The following is a 13,863-nucleotide window of genomic DNA, read 5'->3' as shown; positions in this document are numbered from 1 at the left end:
GGAATTTCCTCCTTTTTAACGAACCCATGGGGCCTTTTGTCTTTGCTAGGACTTCTTGGCTCTGCTCCCCCTCTGCTGAAAACCGGGCCTTCCTTCCCCTGCCTTCCCCAGCCAAAGCCATGCGCCCAATTTCAGGGCAACTGCCTTTCATTAGTAGCTCCTCCAGCTGATGGTCTAAGTTTCTAAACTCTATTAAGTATATTGTTTTCAAATACTGATGCTGTGACAAATAAGTAGCACCTCGGAGTCTAGTTTCTTATCGGGATCATTCATTCTGATTTATAGTTTAAAGGGGACAGGAAGCTTTAGACATGAGTTAGCCTCTCCTTACTGCATCTTTAGGAGTGTTGATGTCTCTTAGAACTCTTACAGCTACTATGACATCATAAAATCCTGTTATAATTCAAATGTCCTGTTCCTTTCTCTGATGAATGGAATGAAGTCATCTCTGGCTAACAATCGCAGTAGCTTCATTGCAGGGATGGTGGGAGCAGTGATTGTGTCATGGGAACAGCGGTCAGGTCGAGGTGATAGCATTGGTGAGGGCAGCGACAGCAGTCAACAAGGACACTGTCATAGCAGTGGGGAAGTATGGCGGTGGTGGTACCAGGTGCAGTTTCTGTGTATTGAGAGCCTGTTATGTGACCGACATTGCATACGTTATTTAAGCCTTACAATAACTCTACCAGGAAGGTATTATTATCCCTATTTCACAGACTAAGAAACTGAGGCTCAGAAAAGTAATGTCATTTGCTGCGGAACACACACAGCAAAGGGAAGAGTCTTGATTCAGATTCAGGTGTAGCAGACCCAAACATCCATATTCCCAACCTCTGCATCAGGCTGCCTCAAGCAGGAGGACCCAGCGAAGCAAGTCCCTTTCTGTATAGCTTTGAGTACTTTTCATGTCAGCTGCCACGACTGAATACCACCTCAGAATGTGCCAGTCCTGGAGAGCTGCCTATTTCTGCTTGGTGGAATGTCACAGAGGGAGGTGCTTGGCCCGGTGATCCCTAGTGTCCTCTCAAGGTCACACTGACCTGGGGGAACTGGGCTGGGATGTGTACATGGCTCTGCAGTCCACTCTCCACTGATGATTCTGTGCTCTTTTCAAAGCCAAAGAGCTAAAGGGGAAAGGATGAGAGGGATCAAGAGAGAGTTTCTCCAGGCTTTTCCACCTTTCAGAACTTGGAAAATAAATCCAACAGGCTTCCCAGGATGCAGGATCCTCCACATCTTACACCCCCTCTGAGGCAGGGGCTGAAAGGACCTTCCCAAGCAATTCAATGGCCTGAATTGTTACTGCATTCTCCAATCAGGTACAAAACTAACCCCCTTCAGATACTCCCAACTGTTCCATTCTTATGAATCATTTAAAAGGTTTCCCCATCAAAGGCATGGAATGTCGTCTGTCAGAATTTCAGTGTTAATAGTAATGAAAGATTGGCCCAATGTGAGTTGTTGTCCATGTTGAGTGACTTCAGTAGAACTTTTAGAAATTTAATTTTAGGCTCTGGCTGTTTGGCTCAGTGGTAGAGCGTCAGCTTGGTGTGTGGATGTCCCAGGTTCGATTCCCCGTCAGGACACATAGGAGAAGCACCCATCTGCTTCTCTACTCCTCCCCTTCTCGCTTCTCTCTCTCTTCTCCTACAGCCATGGCTCCATTGGAGCAAGTTGGCCCCAGGCGCTGAGGATGGCCACATGGTCTTGCCTCAGGCACTAAGAAGAGCTTGATTGCTAAGCAATGGAGCAAAGCCCTAGATGTGCAGAGCATTGTCCCCTAGTGGGCTTGCCAGGTGGATCCCAGTCAGGACACAGATGGGAGTCTATCTCTCTGCCTCCCCTCCTCTCGCTGAATTTAAAAAGAAGAAAAAGAAATTTTATTTTAGAGATACATAAGCACCTATAAATTCTCTGGCCACAGATGTAAATGGTATTGAATTTTAATTCAGAACATTATTAAAATACCTATCAAATTATCACTACAATTTAAAGTTAAAAAATATTCTCTTCTTCCCAAGTCTTCAATAATATTTGTTTACCTCTCTCTCTTAAATAAAAGAGAGAGAGAGAGTGTGTGTGTGTGTGTGTTTGTGTGTGTGTGTGTGTGATAGGAAGGGAGAGGGTGAGAGGCATCAACTCGTAGTTGCTTGTGCTTTAGTTGTGCATTGATTGTTTCTTGTATATACTTTTACCAGGGCCGAGTCAATGTCCCCTTGCTCAAGCCAGCAACCTTGGGCTTTTCATGCCAGCAATATTTGGGGTCAAAGTGGTAAGCTCTGGGATTGTGTGGACAATTCCTCACTCAAGCCAGTGACCCCATGCTGATGAGCCTACACTCAGAGCCAGCGACCTCGGGATTTCAAACTGGTGACCTCAGCATTTTGGGTTGACGCTTAATCCACTGCGCCACCACTGGTCAGGCTCTTTTATTCTCCTAATGGCAATTTTAACAAATGTTTATTAACCAAAAGTTTACTAATACTCAGAAACATATATGAAGATGAGATGTCACTGTCTTTAATCATTCTTATAAATGTTTTGGGTGTTTTTTTTTCAGGACTTAAAATGTCATTTGAATATTTATTTTTCTCACTGAAAATGTCCTTAGGTATTTATCATATAAAAATAATTACAGCCTGACCTATGGTGGCACAGTGGATAGAGCATCGACCTGGAATGCTGAGGTCATTGGTTCAAAGCCTGGGGCTTGCCTGGTCAAGGCACATACGAAAGGCAGCTGCGGGTTGATGCTTCCTGCTGCTCCCTTCTCTCTCTCTCTCTCTCTCTCTCTCTCTAAAATTAATAAATAAAATCTTTTAAAAATAATAATTACAGTAAGAGCTTTCAAATAGAAACTCAGGATGGAAGCATGTTATATTTTAGTAGTTCCCAAATTCAGTTATTGAAATTGCATTTTCACATATTTGCTTGTCTGCACCTTACCTATATATCATTATTATTTTCAGCCTCATTATATGTAGTAGTATCTCTGAAATAACTGTTTACATATGCTAGTTAATTTTATAAATGACATCAAAATAGAATTTTAAAGTATATAGTATCTCTATATAAAACAAATATATGTTAAAATTATTTATATAATCCTTATGGTTACCACAGTTAACAACCATACTTTCTTTTGGATATATATCAATAGATTAATGGGAAAAGTGTGAGATTTGTGATGAAAAGTCTTAGATTCTAGTCCTCTCCTCCTCATAAGTTCCTTTAAAAAGTTTAATACTGAACCACAGTTTTTGCATCTGTTAATCAGAAATAACCATGCCTTCCCTGCTACGTACAAGTGAGAAAAAGATGTCTTTGAGAATAGTCTGTGAAAGTGTAAAGAACAATCAGACAAAATCTCTTTGCTTAGAAATTGGGGCTTCCTAATAAGGTTGCACTATTCCAATTTTTAGTTTGGAAACAAATATTCTGGGGCTTACTGAAGACTACAGTTAGAGTATAAGCCACAGTTGCTGAGAGTATCTTGATATTTCCTCCTCAAGGGACAATGAACCTTCACCTGCCTCCCACCCCTTCTCCTAGCGCTCACAGAGCCATCTGTGGAAGGGGGTCAATCCATCCATGGTGGTCCCCCTCAGAAGCAAGGCTGAACTGGGCTAGGCCAGCTCTTAGCTTTCCCATCGTTGGGTCCTGAGACCACCCCTGGACAGAGGGAAAGTGCCCAGAATAAAGGAAAGGAAACAGGTGGTTCACCTCTGTCTCCTGAGGGTTCCAGGAAGGAGCAAGTCTGGGGCCCACCAGGGCCTGTAGCAAGAACAGAGGGATGCCAGTGGGTTCCAATCCTGCTTCAGCAAGCAGAGTCAGTCTTTTTTTAAATATTTATTTAATTGATTTTAGAGAGAGGGAGGGAGAGACAGGATCAAACTGGCAACCTCTGCGTTTTGGGACGACACTCTAACCAAAGGAGCTATCTGGTCAGGGCCAGCAGAGACTAAGTCTTCTGTGATGTGTCATAAAGGAAGTCAAATGGTAATGAGTAGTAGAACCAATATTTTAAAACGTCTGTTCTCTAGATTGCTTTAATTTGGGCTAGTTTAGGCTCCCTTTCCTTGGGCCTTCATCCATATACAGAGCTGTAGAAAACTTGGGTATCTCCTACTGTAGTCCTCCATTTTGCTTGATCTATTGAGTCACTAGTGACCAGAAGCACAGGGGGCTCTTGAGGAACAGGGAGGAAGCCATCCTCACTCTCAGTCTCAATGTGCTACGCCCAATACCCCTGCTCCTCTCTTGACTTGCATTTGGTATCTCTAACCTTATAAACCTGGCTTTAAAAATGCCCAGCGCTCAAAGTCCTCCCCTGGCTGTACCTTCCTTGTTTCGATGTCTCCTTCTCTCTGTGGTTCCTCTGCCCTTGTCCTTGCACCATGAATATAACATACTCGCTTGCATTTTAACTGTTATTCGCATGAGTTCAGCTGACCCTAGCCCAGCATCACATTTGCTGAGGTTAGAGAGTGTCCTGCTGGAGGCTCAGCAAGTGTTGGCCAGCTGACCAAGCGAGTAGTAGCAGACCTACTAAGGTGAGGTGAGGTGAGGAAAAGATCAAGCGGTATGAAAAGACTCTGGCAGATAAAAAAAAAAAAAAGGAGAAACATAGGGTAGATTATATCTTCCCCTGTCTGGTCTCCCCAGCTCTGCCCCACAAAAAAGCCACACTCCACTCTGAACAATGTTTTGGGTACTAGGTTCTATGAATTCAAAGAAATGTGACAGTCCCTGCCCTCAAGAGCCTCGCAGCATAGTGAGAAAGACAGCAAGGTAAACAAATAATTACAAAAGAGTGTGACAAGAGCTATAATGGGAGGAAGGAGAGGGATTAGCACTACAGGGAAGTCTAGAAACTTCACAGAGGTGACATTTCTGTGCCTTGACGCACAAGAAGTTTCAAGACCTTCAGAGCAGAGAACAGTGTGTGGGAGAGGTGGCAGGGTGTGTTTGTGTGTGTGCGTGTGGCGTGGTGTGTATGTGTGTCTGTTGGTGGACCAGCAGCAGATGAGGCTACGCGCAGAGCAGGGCCTTGTCTCATCGGGGGGTGAGAGGGTCCCTGCTCAGGAGATTGCACTGAATTCTCGAAGTCCAAAGGGAGCCAAAGCGGGCTTTAAGCAAATAAATGATCATATATGATGTTTAAGAAAAATGACAGCATGATCCCAATTAGGAAGGTGCGACTCCCCTGTTAAGTGTCCCAGCACTGTCTCAGTGAGACCCCTTCTAGCTAGCCAAGGAGCGGGCAGCCTCCCCACTGAGCTTTGGGTGACAGGCAACCAAACTTACGTCCTTAAAAGGCAAGTCGTAACCAAATTGTGAGGGGACTAAGGCCATACGGAGGGCCTGTCCAAGAACTCTCCAAGTTGATAAATTGAAAAATTGGAAAGGGAGGAGAATGAGAAGGAGCCAGTGTCTGCCGGAGCAGCACCGGCACCCGTTTGGAGGAGTGCCCGGGAGCAGCCAACGGTGTGGAAGAGCACACCGATGGAGCGGCAGGAAGAGCCACATCACAGGAGGTCATGGCTGGCCTGAGAGGATTTAGCAAGTAGAGACACAACCAGGACCTTGAAAACAAAATTGATAATGGCCAACGCTGACTGGAAGTTTTAGGAATTCCCTGGAAACTGTAGTGAATAAATAATTAATCCATTGGGAGTAAGACAGCATCAGAGGGGAAGATGCAAAAGAAGGACTATAACATGCCTGACTGATGGTGGCACAGTAGACAGAGCATCAACCTAGGATGCCGAGGTCCCAGGTTCAAAGCTTGAGCACAGGGGCGTCGGCTTGATCATGGGGTTATTGACATGGTTCCATGGTTGCTGGCTTGAGCCCAAACGTTGCTGGTTTGAAGCCCAAGGTCACTGACTTGAGCAAGGGGTCCCTGGTTTGGCTTGAGCCCCCCAGTCAAGGCACATAGGAGAAAGCAATCAATGAACAACTAAAGTGATAGGATGACAAGTTGATGCTTCTCATCTCACTCCCTTCTGTCTCTCTTTTTCTTAAAAAAAAAAAAAAAAAAAAAAAGGACTGTAACAGCTGTGCTCAAATACTGTCATTGATGCCAACAGAGAAATCCCCTCTTAGGGAACTACGGCAACACCAGCATTGGAAGGTGCCAGAGAGAACTCCCTGAACGCCCAAAGAAGTTATCTGAAAATAAAGTGAGTAGGGAAAGCATCAGGTCAACTGATGCTTTCTAGAAAATTACTCTTTGAATACTCTGGAGGAAAAAATTATCAAATACTAAGTTCCAGAAATGCAAAACATAGGAATCTATCCCTTAGGTAATTACTATTGTTATCATCACCACCACCATCATCAATACTTTTGCCATCAAATTACAAGTCAGATTCTCCCTCAATGAAGAACTTCAGGGTCTGATAAAGTTTGTTATTTCAATGCCTTACTTGCCAGTGACCAAGGTGTTAGAAAAACTACAGCCCAAGTAGAACTGTTTTCCTTCCTATGCAGATAACCCCCTTGCTAAGGTGATACCACCCTTCACATCCAGGAGACTGAAACCATACACGTGGATGATAAGATGTGCCAAAGTGATTGACCTGTCATTGTTTTCACAACAAATAATTCAATAGATAATAGTTGAATAAAAGCCCATTGCACAAGGGCTTTTATTCTAGCGGGGAATGCATGGCATGCTGCAGGTACCCAATGTCACATTTGGGTGAGCTGGGCAAACTGGCAAAGATGATCCTGATTGGAAAGGGCAGCCATTTCAAACCCTTTGATCACTCTGTGCTCCTCACACTGGCTTTTCCTCTCAATTCTTCTGCATTCTATAGAACCTGCTTCTTTCTTCCCTGTCTCCTGAGCAAGTTAAAGCTCCTCGAGGGCAGGGGTGGAGTTGTACCCATATGAAAGCCAGCCTAGCCATTTCTATCCTGAGGGCTAAAACAGAGCATCTCAAACTTGAATGTACATAGTATCATCAGAGAATCCCTGGCCAACCCACAGGCCTTCTGCACCATAACGATCCAGCCCAAGAATCTGTGTGGTTTTTTTTAAATTTTAGTGAGAGCAAGGGAGACAGAGAGACAGCCTCCCACATGCACCCCCACCGAGATTCACCTGGCAAGACCACTAGGGGGCCCATCTGCGGCGATTGCTCCATTGCTCAGCAACGGAGCCGGTTTTTTAGTACCCAAGGAGGAGGCCACAAAGCCATCCTCAGCGCCCAAGGCCAACTTGCTCGAACCAATCAAGCCATGGCTGGAGGAGGGGAAGAAAGAGAGAGAGAGAGAAGCTAGAGGGGGAGGTGTGGAGAAGCAAATGGGTGCTTCTGTGTGTCCTGACTGGGAATCGAACCTGAGACATCCACACTCCGGGCCGCCACTCTACCACTGAGCCAACTGGCTAGGGCAAGAATCTGCATTTTAACAAGCAGCCCCTCTTCAGATGATTCTGATCAGGTGGCTTGGGAACCCACTCAGAGAACACTTTCCAATTAATAAGCTCAGGATATAAGCCAGGCAAGCTTTAGCTCAGATAGTAGGTTTTTCCTACTTATGTACTTACTAGGTACAGAGCAGATGTGTACAAGTTTCTTAAACTCTTTGTGCCTCAGTTTCCTTGGTTATAAAATGGGGACGAATACAAACTCATAGAAACAGAAAGTAGAATGCTGTTGCCAGTGACTAGGGGAGGGGAACTGGGGAGTAACTGTTTAATAGGTAGTAACCAAGTTTTATTTTTGCAAGATGAACAAGTTCTGGAGATCAGTTAACACAACAATGTAAATATGCTTTACACTACTGAACTATGCGTTTAAAAGTGATTGAAATGGTAAATTTTTGGTTATGTGTTTTTACCTAAATTAAAAAGAAATAGAAAAAAATATTGTTAATGGGGATGAGTAATAGAATCTACCTCACACTGTTCTTATGAGGCTTATGTGAAAAAAACTAAGTCCAGTGCCAGGCTAGCAACAGCTCAAAAAATTATAGCTATTATTATTGTTGTAGTCATGGTTGTTAAGGTTTTTTTTAACCATGAATGAGTTACTATTTAAAGGCATTTTAAACCAAATTATAGTCTGAATCTTCAAGCTGATGGAAGTTCCTTTGCTTTGAAAGTGGTATGTGTGCCAATTTCTCAGGAATGCACTGGGCTGTGAAACTGAAACTTATCTGTAACCATTTATTAAGGAATGTTTCAAACTCTCCCTGCAAATCCAAATAGCTTTTGACAAACTGTGTTTTTCTAAATCCCGACCAACAGACCATTCCCACTTCACAGGTAGGTCCATCTGGTAAAACAACACGTCCTGTAGGTTTATATGTGAAAGCAGGAATCTTCATATCAGGCCGTCTAATTCTTAACACTAACATTCTCAATTTGCAGAGATGAAGAAAACAAAGAACAAAAATGTTGAAGGTTATTTTCCAGCTTAAGCTTTGTAAAGGAAGTTAAGCAAAATCAGCCACCGTAGAAGACAGAAATTATCTGTCTTGATACATACACTACATGAAATATTTTGCATCTTTTATGTGCATGTGGAACCCAAAACAGATTCAAGTAACATGGCATAGACCCAAAGCCGTCTTTTTGATTCTCTGTGCATTGTTTTGATTTCGTGTGCATCTATGCTAATTTCGTCTCACCAGCCTATTATTTAAGCCTTAGCAGGACAGATGTGCTGTTTTACAGGGCCATAATCCACTCGGTGGGCGGATAACCAGGAGGCCTTTGGTCTTCATCATTTACTCCAATAAGAAAACTAGACTATTGCCTTGTAAAACAGCAGGAGTCCCATGCCCTGATTTCACGTGTAGTGCTAACCCACGGAACATCCTTGGAACTTCTACCAAATTCATCAAATTCATCACGGTCACAGAGATGACCAAAATTGGTTCTAGGCTGAGTGAATTTAGCCAAAGGCCAACCTAGGAGTCTAAATACTAAAAATAAGAAGGTTGGAAATGACTTCTAGTACAGGATATTAGTCCACACAGGTGTTCATATGAGTCATATTTATCATTCCGAGGCTGAGGTTAAGCTATATAGTCATGCATCATTTAACTACATGTAGGGATACTCTCTGAAAAAGAAATGTCATTAGGCTATTATTTTATTGTGCAAATATCATCGAGTGCACTTACATAAACCTAAATGGGATAGCACAGTAGATACCTAGGCTGTATGATATAGCCTACAAACCTGTACAGCTTGTTACTGCAATGGATACTACAGACAACTGTAATGTGTTGCACTATGACATTACAATGGCTACAACATCACTAGGTGATAGGAATTTAATTTTTTTTTAATTTATTGATTTTGGAGAGAGAGAGAAACATCTATTTGTTCCTCTCATTCATGCATTCATTGGCCAATTCCCATATATGCCCCCACTGGGGATCCAACCCACAACCTTGGTGGATCAGGATAATGCTCTAACCAACTGAGCTACTCATACAGGGTGCTGATAGGAATTTTTCAGCTTTATTATAACCTTACAGGACCACTGTCATATACTATATGTGATTTTGGTCATTGACCGAAATGTTGTTTGTGGTACATGACTGTACTGGTGAAAATTCTAATCCTGCTGGCTTTTAAATCTCTCTATTGATTGAAAGGTAAATTCTGACATCATTGCTAAGGATTCTCTACCAAGGTTTTCTGTTGTTGTTGTTTTCTTTAACACCATCCTATGTAGAACTCTATGCTATTGTGGGGGATAAGGGTTTCCAGAGAGCCTAGGAGACCCAGCCAGGAAATCCTGAATAATGACAGCATTTTTTTGTTGACAGATAGTACTTGTGAAATTAGAAGTAGATAACAATATATGCATCTAGACCATCAGCTAGAAGCACGATTGTTACAATCCACTTCCAGGTCTCAAAAGACCACCTGCTCTCCACTCACACCAGCTTGTTAGCTTCATGTGGAGGTCTGTGATGAAAACTTAAAATTCTGAAACCCAGTGTCAGCCCGTGCTCTAACCTTTCCTCATCCTATGACCTTGGAAAATCACTGTACATTGGCCCTGCTTTCTCATCACTGTACAGGCCCTAACTGGACTTAGGTCACACGACGCATTCAATAAGTATTTCCAGAAGTTTTTTTAAAAAATGAATCTGTAAAACATGTATAAAACTGGAGATTCCAGAGATTCCTTCCAGTCTTCCCCTTCTACAGACCTATGTTTGTTTGTTTGTTTTTGTTACAGGCTCATGTCCCTTGTTATTCTAATCCTCTTCTGCAAGTATGTCCCAACAGAGGGATCCCCTTTAACTCCGTACAACCCTACCTTATATTTTCTCATCACATAGTGTTATCCCTCAATTATGTTACAGCATGAAGGAAACATTTTGCCATTAACCTGATCATACATTTATCTTTCAAACAATAATCAGTTGCCAGAGATATTACTGGTTTTAAAGTCCTGTGCGGTATTTCAAAACCTATAAGGAAGTATTTACACTTTCCTTCCACAGTTGTTTTCTGCTTGATTTCAAGAGTTAAATGAACAGTTTCCAATACCTTGTGTCTGATGTTTTTTTCCACTTCATTAAAATGCTAAAAGATTTTCTTTTTCCTCTTGAGAAGGAAAAAGACCTTTCCCCTGTAATTTACTTTGGCTTTCTCAAAAGTTGGGTTGGGAAGTCGGTATAATTCAGGTGGAATCTAAAACGTTCTTGTTGTATAAGCGTACAAGTATGCCTAAAGGAAGCCTATAATTTCCGAGCATTCTTTCAGGAAGTTTGTGTTCTCTGTTTTCCAGGGAGCCTTTACTTTCCAAGGGAGTATGATCGACATGCCATTACTGAAGCAAGCCCAGAACATTGTTACGCTTGCCACATCCATCAAGGAAAAGTGATCTGTTAAATCAAGCTCTCATCAGGTGGGCTGAACAGATACAGTGGGTTTCTTAAAGATAGACCATAATACTCAAGGCAACTTGTTAGTATGCCAGATTGGAAACTTTCTCCACTTACAGTTCATGCTAACCACATTTTTTTGTTGTTGCTGCTGTTATCTCACTGGCCAGTTAGTCCTCTAAAAATGAACTTTCTTCTTTTATTCCAAGCTTAGGATTTTATTATTCATGAATGTTCTATAACTATGGACTTATTTTTCACAGGGAGCTTAAATAGTAAGGAAAGATGGGCGGTGAGGGGAAGTTAGGTCTTTGACAAAATAGGTCTTTCCCAAATACATGCACCCCCTTCACCCTCCTCGCATTAGATGTTTCCCACAGTATTCATTTGTCCAGTTGACCCCATAATAAATAATTTTAAGAAAGGTTAGGATGAAGGGGATATATTTATTTCACTAGAAATCTGATTTTAAAGAAACAGATGGCATAGAAAAGTTGACTCGCTGTGACGTTGGTTTATATAGATAGCTCTAAAAATAAATCTTCAAAACTGATCACTGTTAGCCTCCACCATCAAAAAATGAAGCATCCATAATCCCTGAACTGCTAGGTGATGACCACAAAAGCCCGCGTCCTGGGTAAATGCTTTGGGTCAACAGTTACTAGCAATTAAAAAATAAATGTGCAGAAACACAAGACCATCCATTCTCCCCCCCCCCCTTTAGTTCCCCATTTAACTGTTTGCCATTGAGGCCATTTCCCCCGTAAATGTATGGCTGGGACAGGGCCCCCTCAGCAATAAACTTGTAGCCTCTAAGAAGACACAATGTGGCAGTGCTGGTGCATATGGTCCCCTGCGAGATTTGCATCACATTAGAGATGCTGCTACAGGTCAGATGGGTGGTGTGGTTAACGGGCTTAGTAAAGCTGTTTTGAAGAGGTTAACCCAGCTTGTAGGAAGGGTAAATAAACATAACAACCAGCCATTCTTCCCTATTCAGCATGTGCTCTTATACTGAAGGCTAAAAGGGTATTGAAGCTGCGAAGGATCAACTTGTGTTTGCCAGAGGACGCCAATGAAATTTGAAACACCAACAATCAGAGATTTTGTTTCTGCTCCTCATTAAATCATGAGCTTTTGTGTTGAGACTTTGGACAACTGTTCTTTAAGAAATTAACAGAATGGGAAGTTTTAAACTCTACACCAACCTTTTCATGACCTGCACAGCAGCAAGGCTGCTACTCTTAGACAAACACTGCGGGGGAAGGCTGTTCTGTTTATTTAAATTTGTAAATAGAAAACAGTTGTTTTTTATTTTCATTTTTTTTACCTCCTCCTCTGCCCTTTTTGTTTCTTTTCTATGTAGCCCCTACTGTGTACCCCAGCCAGGGGTCCACTTTCCCCCCACCTCTTCTATTCCTACAGAAGGCCCCAGAGGGGAGTAGAACTGAAAATTATATACAAGGAAAGGCACCATGGAACCAAAACCAAGTGGGGAGGCCCACACGCCATCGTGCAACACCCACCCACCTAGTGCGTGGCAGGGAAGGGGCAGTCCAGTTTTGACAGGGACACCAGAGGAAGGACAGCTCTGGAGAAACACATTCTCGAGACACCAACTAATATTCCCAAACATGGGATCCTTGGATACAGCTCTGAAACTGAGAATGGATGCACCGGGCGGGCCTGGCCTACCTCGGGCAGTAGTGCATCGCCCCTCTTGGGTGCACCCCCTGCAACCACTCATGAGAGCACTGTCACCCTTCACCGTGGTCGCTCTGTGATGCTTCAGAGTCAGCTGGGAAGGAAGGCGAGAGATAGCCCGATCCTCACGTGGAGGGACTACAAGGAGAAAGTTGGCATCTCAGCCAACTTTCGAGATGACTGGCCTCCAGCCAAACTGGGCTTCAGGACTGCGGACAGGGGCAGTGGGCGACAGTTACAGAAAAAGCAGCCCCCCACCCAACCCGGCTGTTGAAACTGCCTGCGTAGGCAGGACCAGGCAGACCGCTGTGATCAGAACACAGAGACACAGGACTGCTCAGAGGCAAAGGTCTCTCATTCTGACTTGTCATATATATAACATACACACACAAAGCCCTGTCAGGGTGCTAAAAGTGTAGGCAGAACTAACTGGTCTCAAGCAAAAGAGGAAAATAAAAACCTTCCTTCATATTTCCCTCACAAGCAACCCCCACTTCAGCCCACCTGCCCTTCCCATCTTCTGTGTTCATCCAAATACCCCTCCAGGCTCTGACAGGATGAAAGGGCAAGATGTTCTAGTCCCTACCTCAGTTACACCGCAACTCCCAAATCCTACAGGGGGGCCTCCACAAGCCAGGAGCTCACTGTGAGCCAAAGGTCCCCGTGAGGGAAGTTCAGATGCAGGAGTGAAGGCATTTGGACCTCGGAAAAGCAGTCCCCTCAGTCAAGTTGTCACCCCCATCACCAACAGGCACGACCAGCCATCACACCGTTTTATCAAGCTGCACTTTGTTCAAACAAAACCACCTTGCTGTTTAAATCTATCCAAGCATCAGATTATCACCTTCCTCATAACCCCTGGTCCTGATTATGGTAGGATCATGAGACAGGGACCCACTAGAGCCAAAAAATCTGTACCAAGTGCTCACTCTGATCAGAGGCTCTAGTGAGGGTCCTGGAAGAGTTTAGTCCAAGTCTGAGACTCACTGTGCCTCATTTCTTGAAGAACAAAACTCCAGGACAAGGAAATGCTGGGACACAAGGTATCACTACTGTTTTCCCACCTGCATCTCTTTGGGAGTCAGGGGGAGGGAGGCAGGTTTCTCAGGAAGGGGAGGGGAGGGGGAGGGAGGACTGGGTGGACTGATCCCACTTGACACAATGGCAATGCCTAAACTGGAGAATTCCTCTGAGCTAGGAATGGACCACAAAAAGAGAACTTTGCAGTAATCTGATTAATTAAAAACCATACCTGTTTATATTTTGTGTAGCTAATCACAAGCTGCTTGGCCAT

General features: G+C 43.5%; 1 protein-coding gene across 2 annotated transcripts in view; it reads left to right on the top strand.

Moving 5' to 3' along the window:
- Positions 1-13,863, top strand: part of CLYBL (citramalyl-CoA lyase) — a 270,259-nt gene that overhangs the window by 248,323 nt on the left and 8,073 nt on the right. The window contains exons 8-9 of one of the 2 annotated variants that reach the window (XM_066236155.1): positions 10,769-10,888; positions 11,866-12,013. In XM_066236155.1, the coding sequence (XP_066092252.1) occupies positions 10,769-10,864 (96 nt within the window). In that variant the 3' untranslated portion in view covers positions 10,865-10,888; positions 11,866-12,013. Of the gene's footprint in view, positions 1-10,768; positions 10,889-11,865; positions 12,014-13,863 lie in introns of those variants that run through there. The other variant, XM_066236156.1, reaches the window with a different exon arrangement.

Source organism: Saccopteryx bilineata, chromosome 6 (genome assembly GCF_036850765.1).
Source record: "Saccopteryx bilineata isolate mSacBil1 chromosome 6, mSacBil1_pri_phased_curated, whole genome shotgun sequence".
Lineage (NCBI taxonomy): Eukaryota > Metazoa > Chordata > Mammalia > Chiroptera > Emballonuridae > Saccopteryx > Saccopteryx bilineata.
This window is presented reverse-complemented; position numbering and strand designations above follow the sequence as displayed.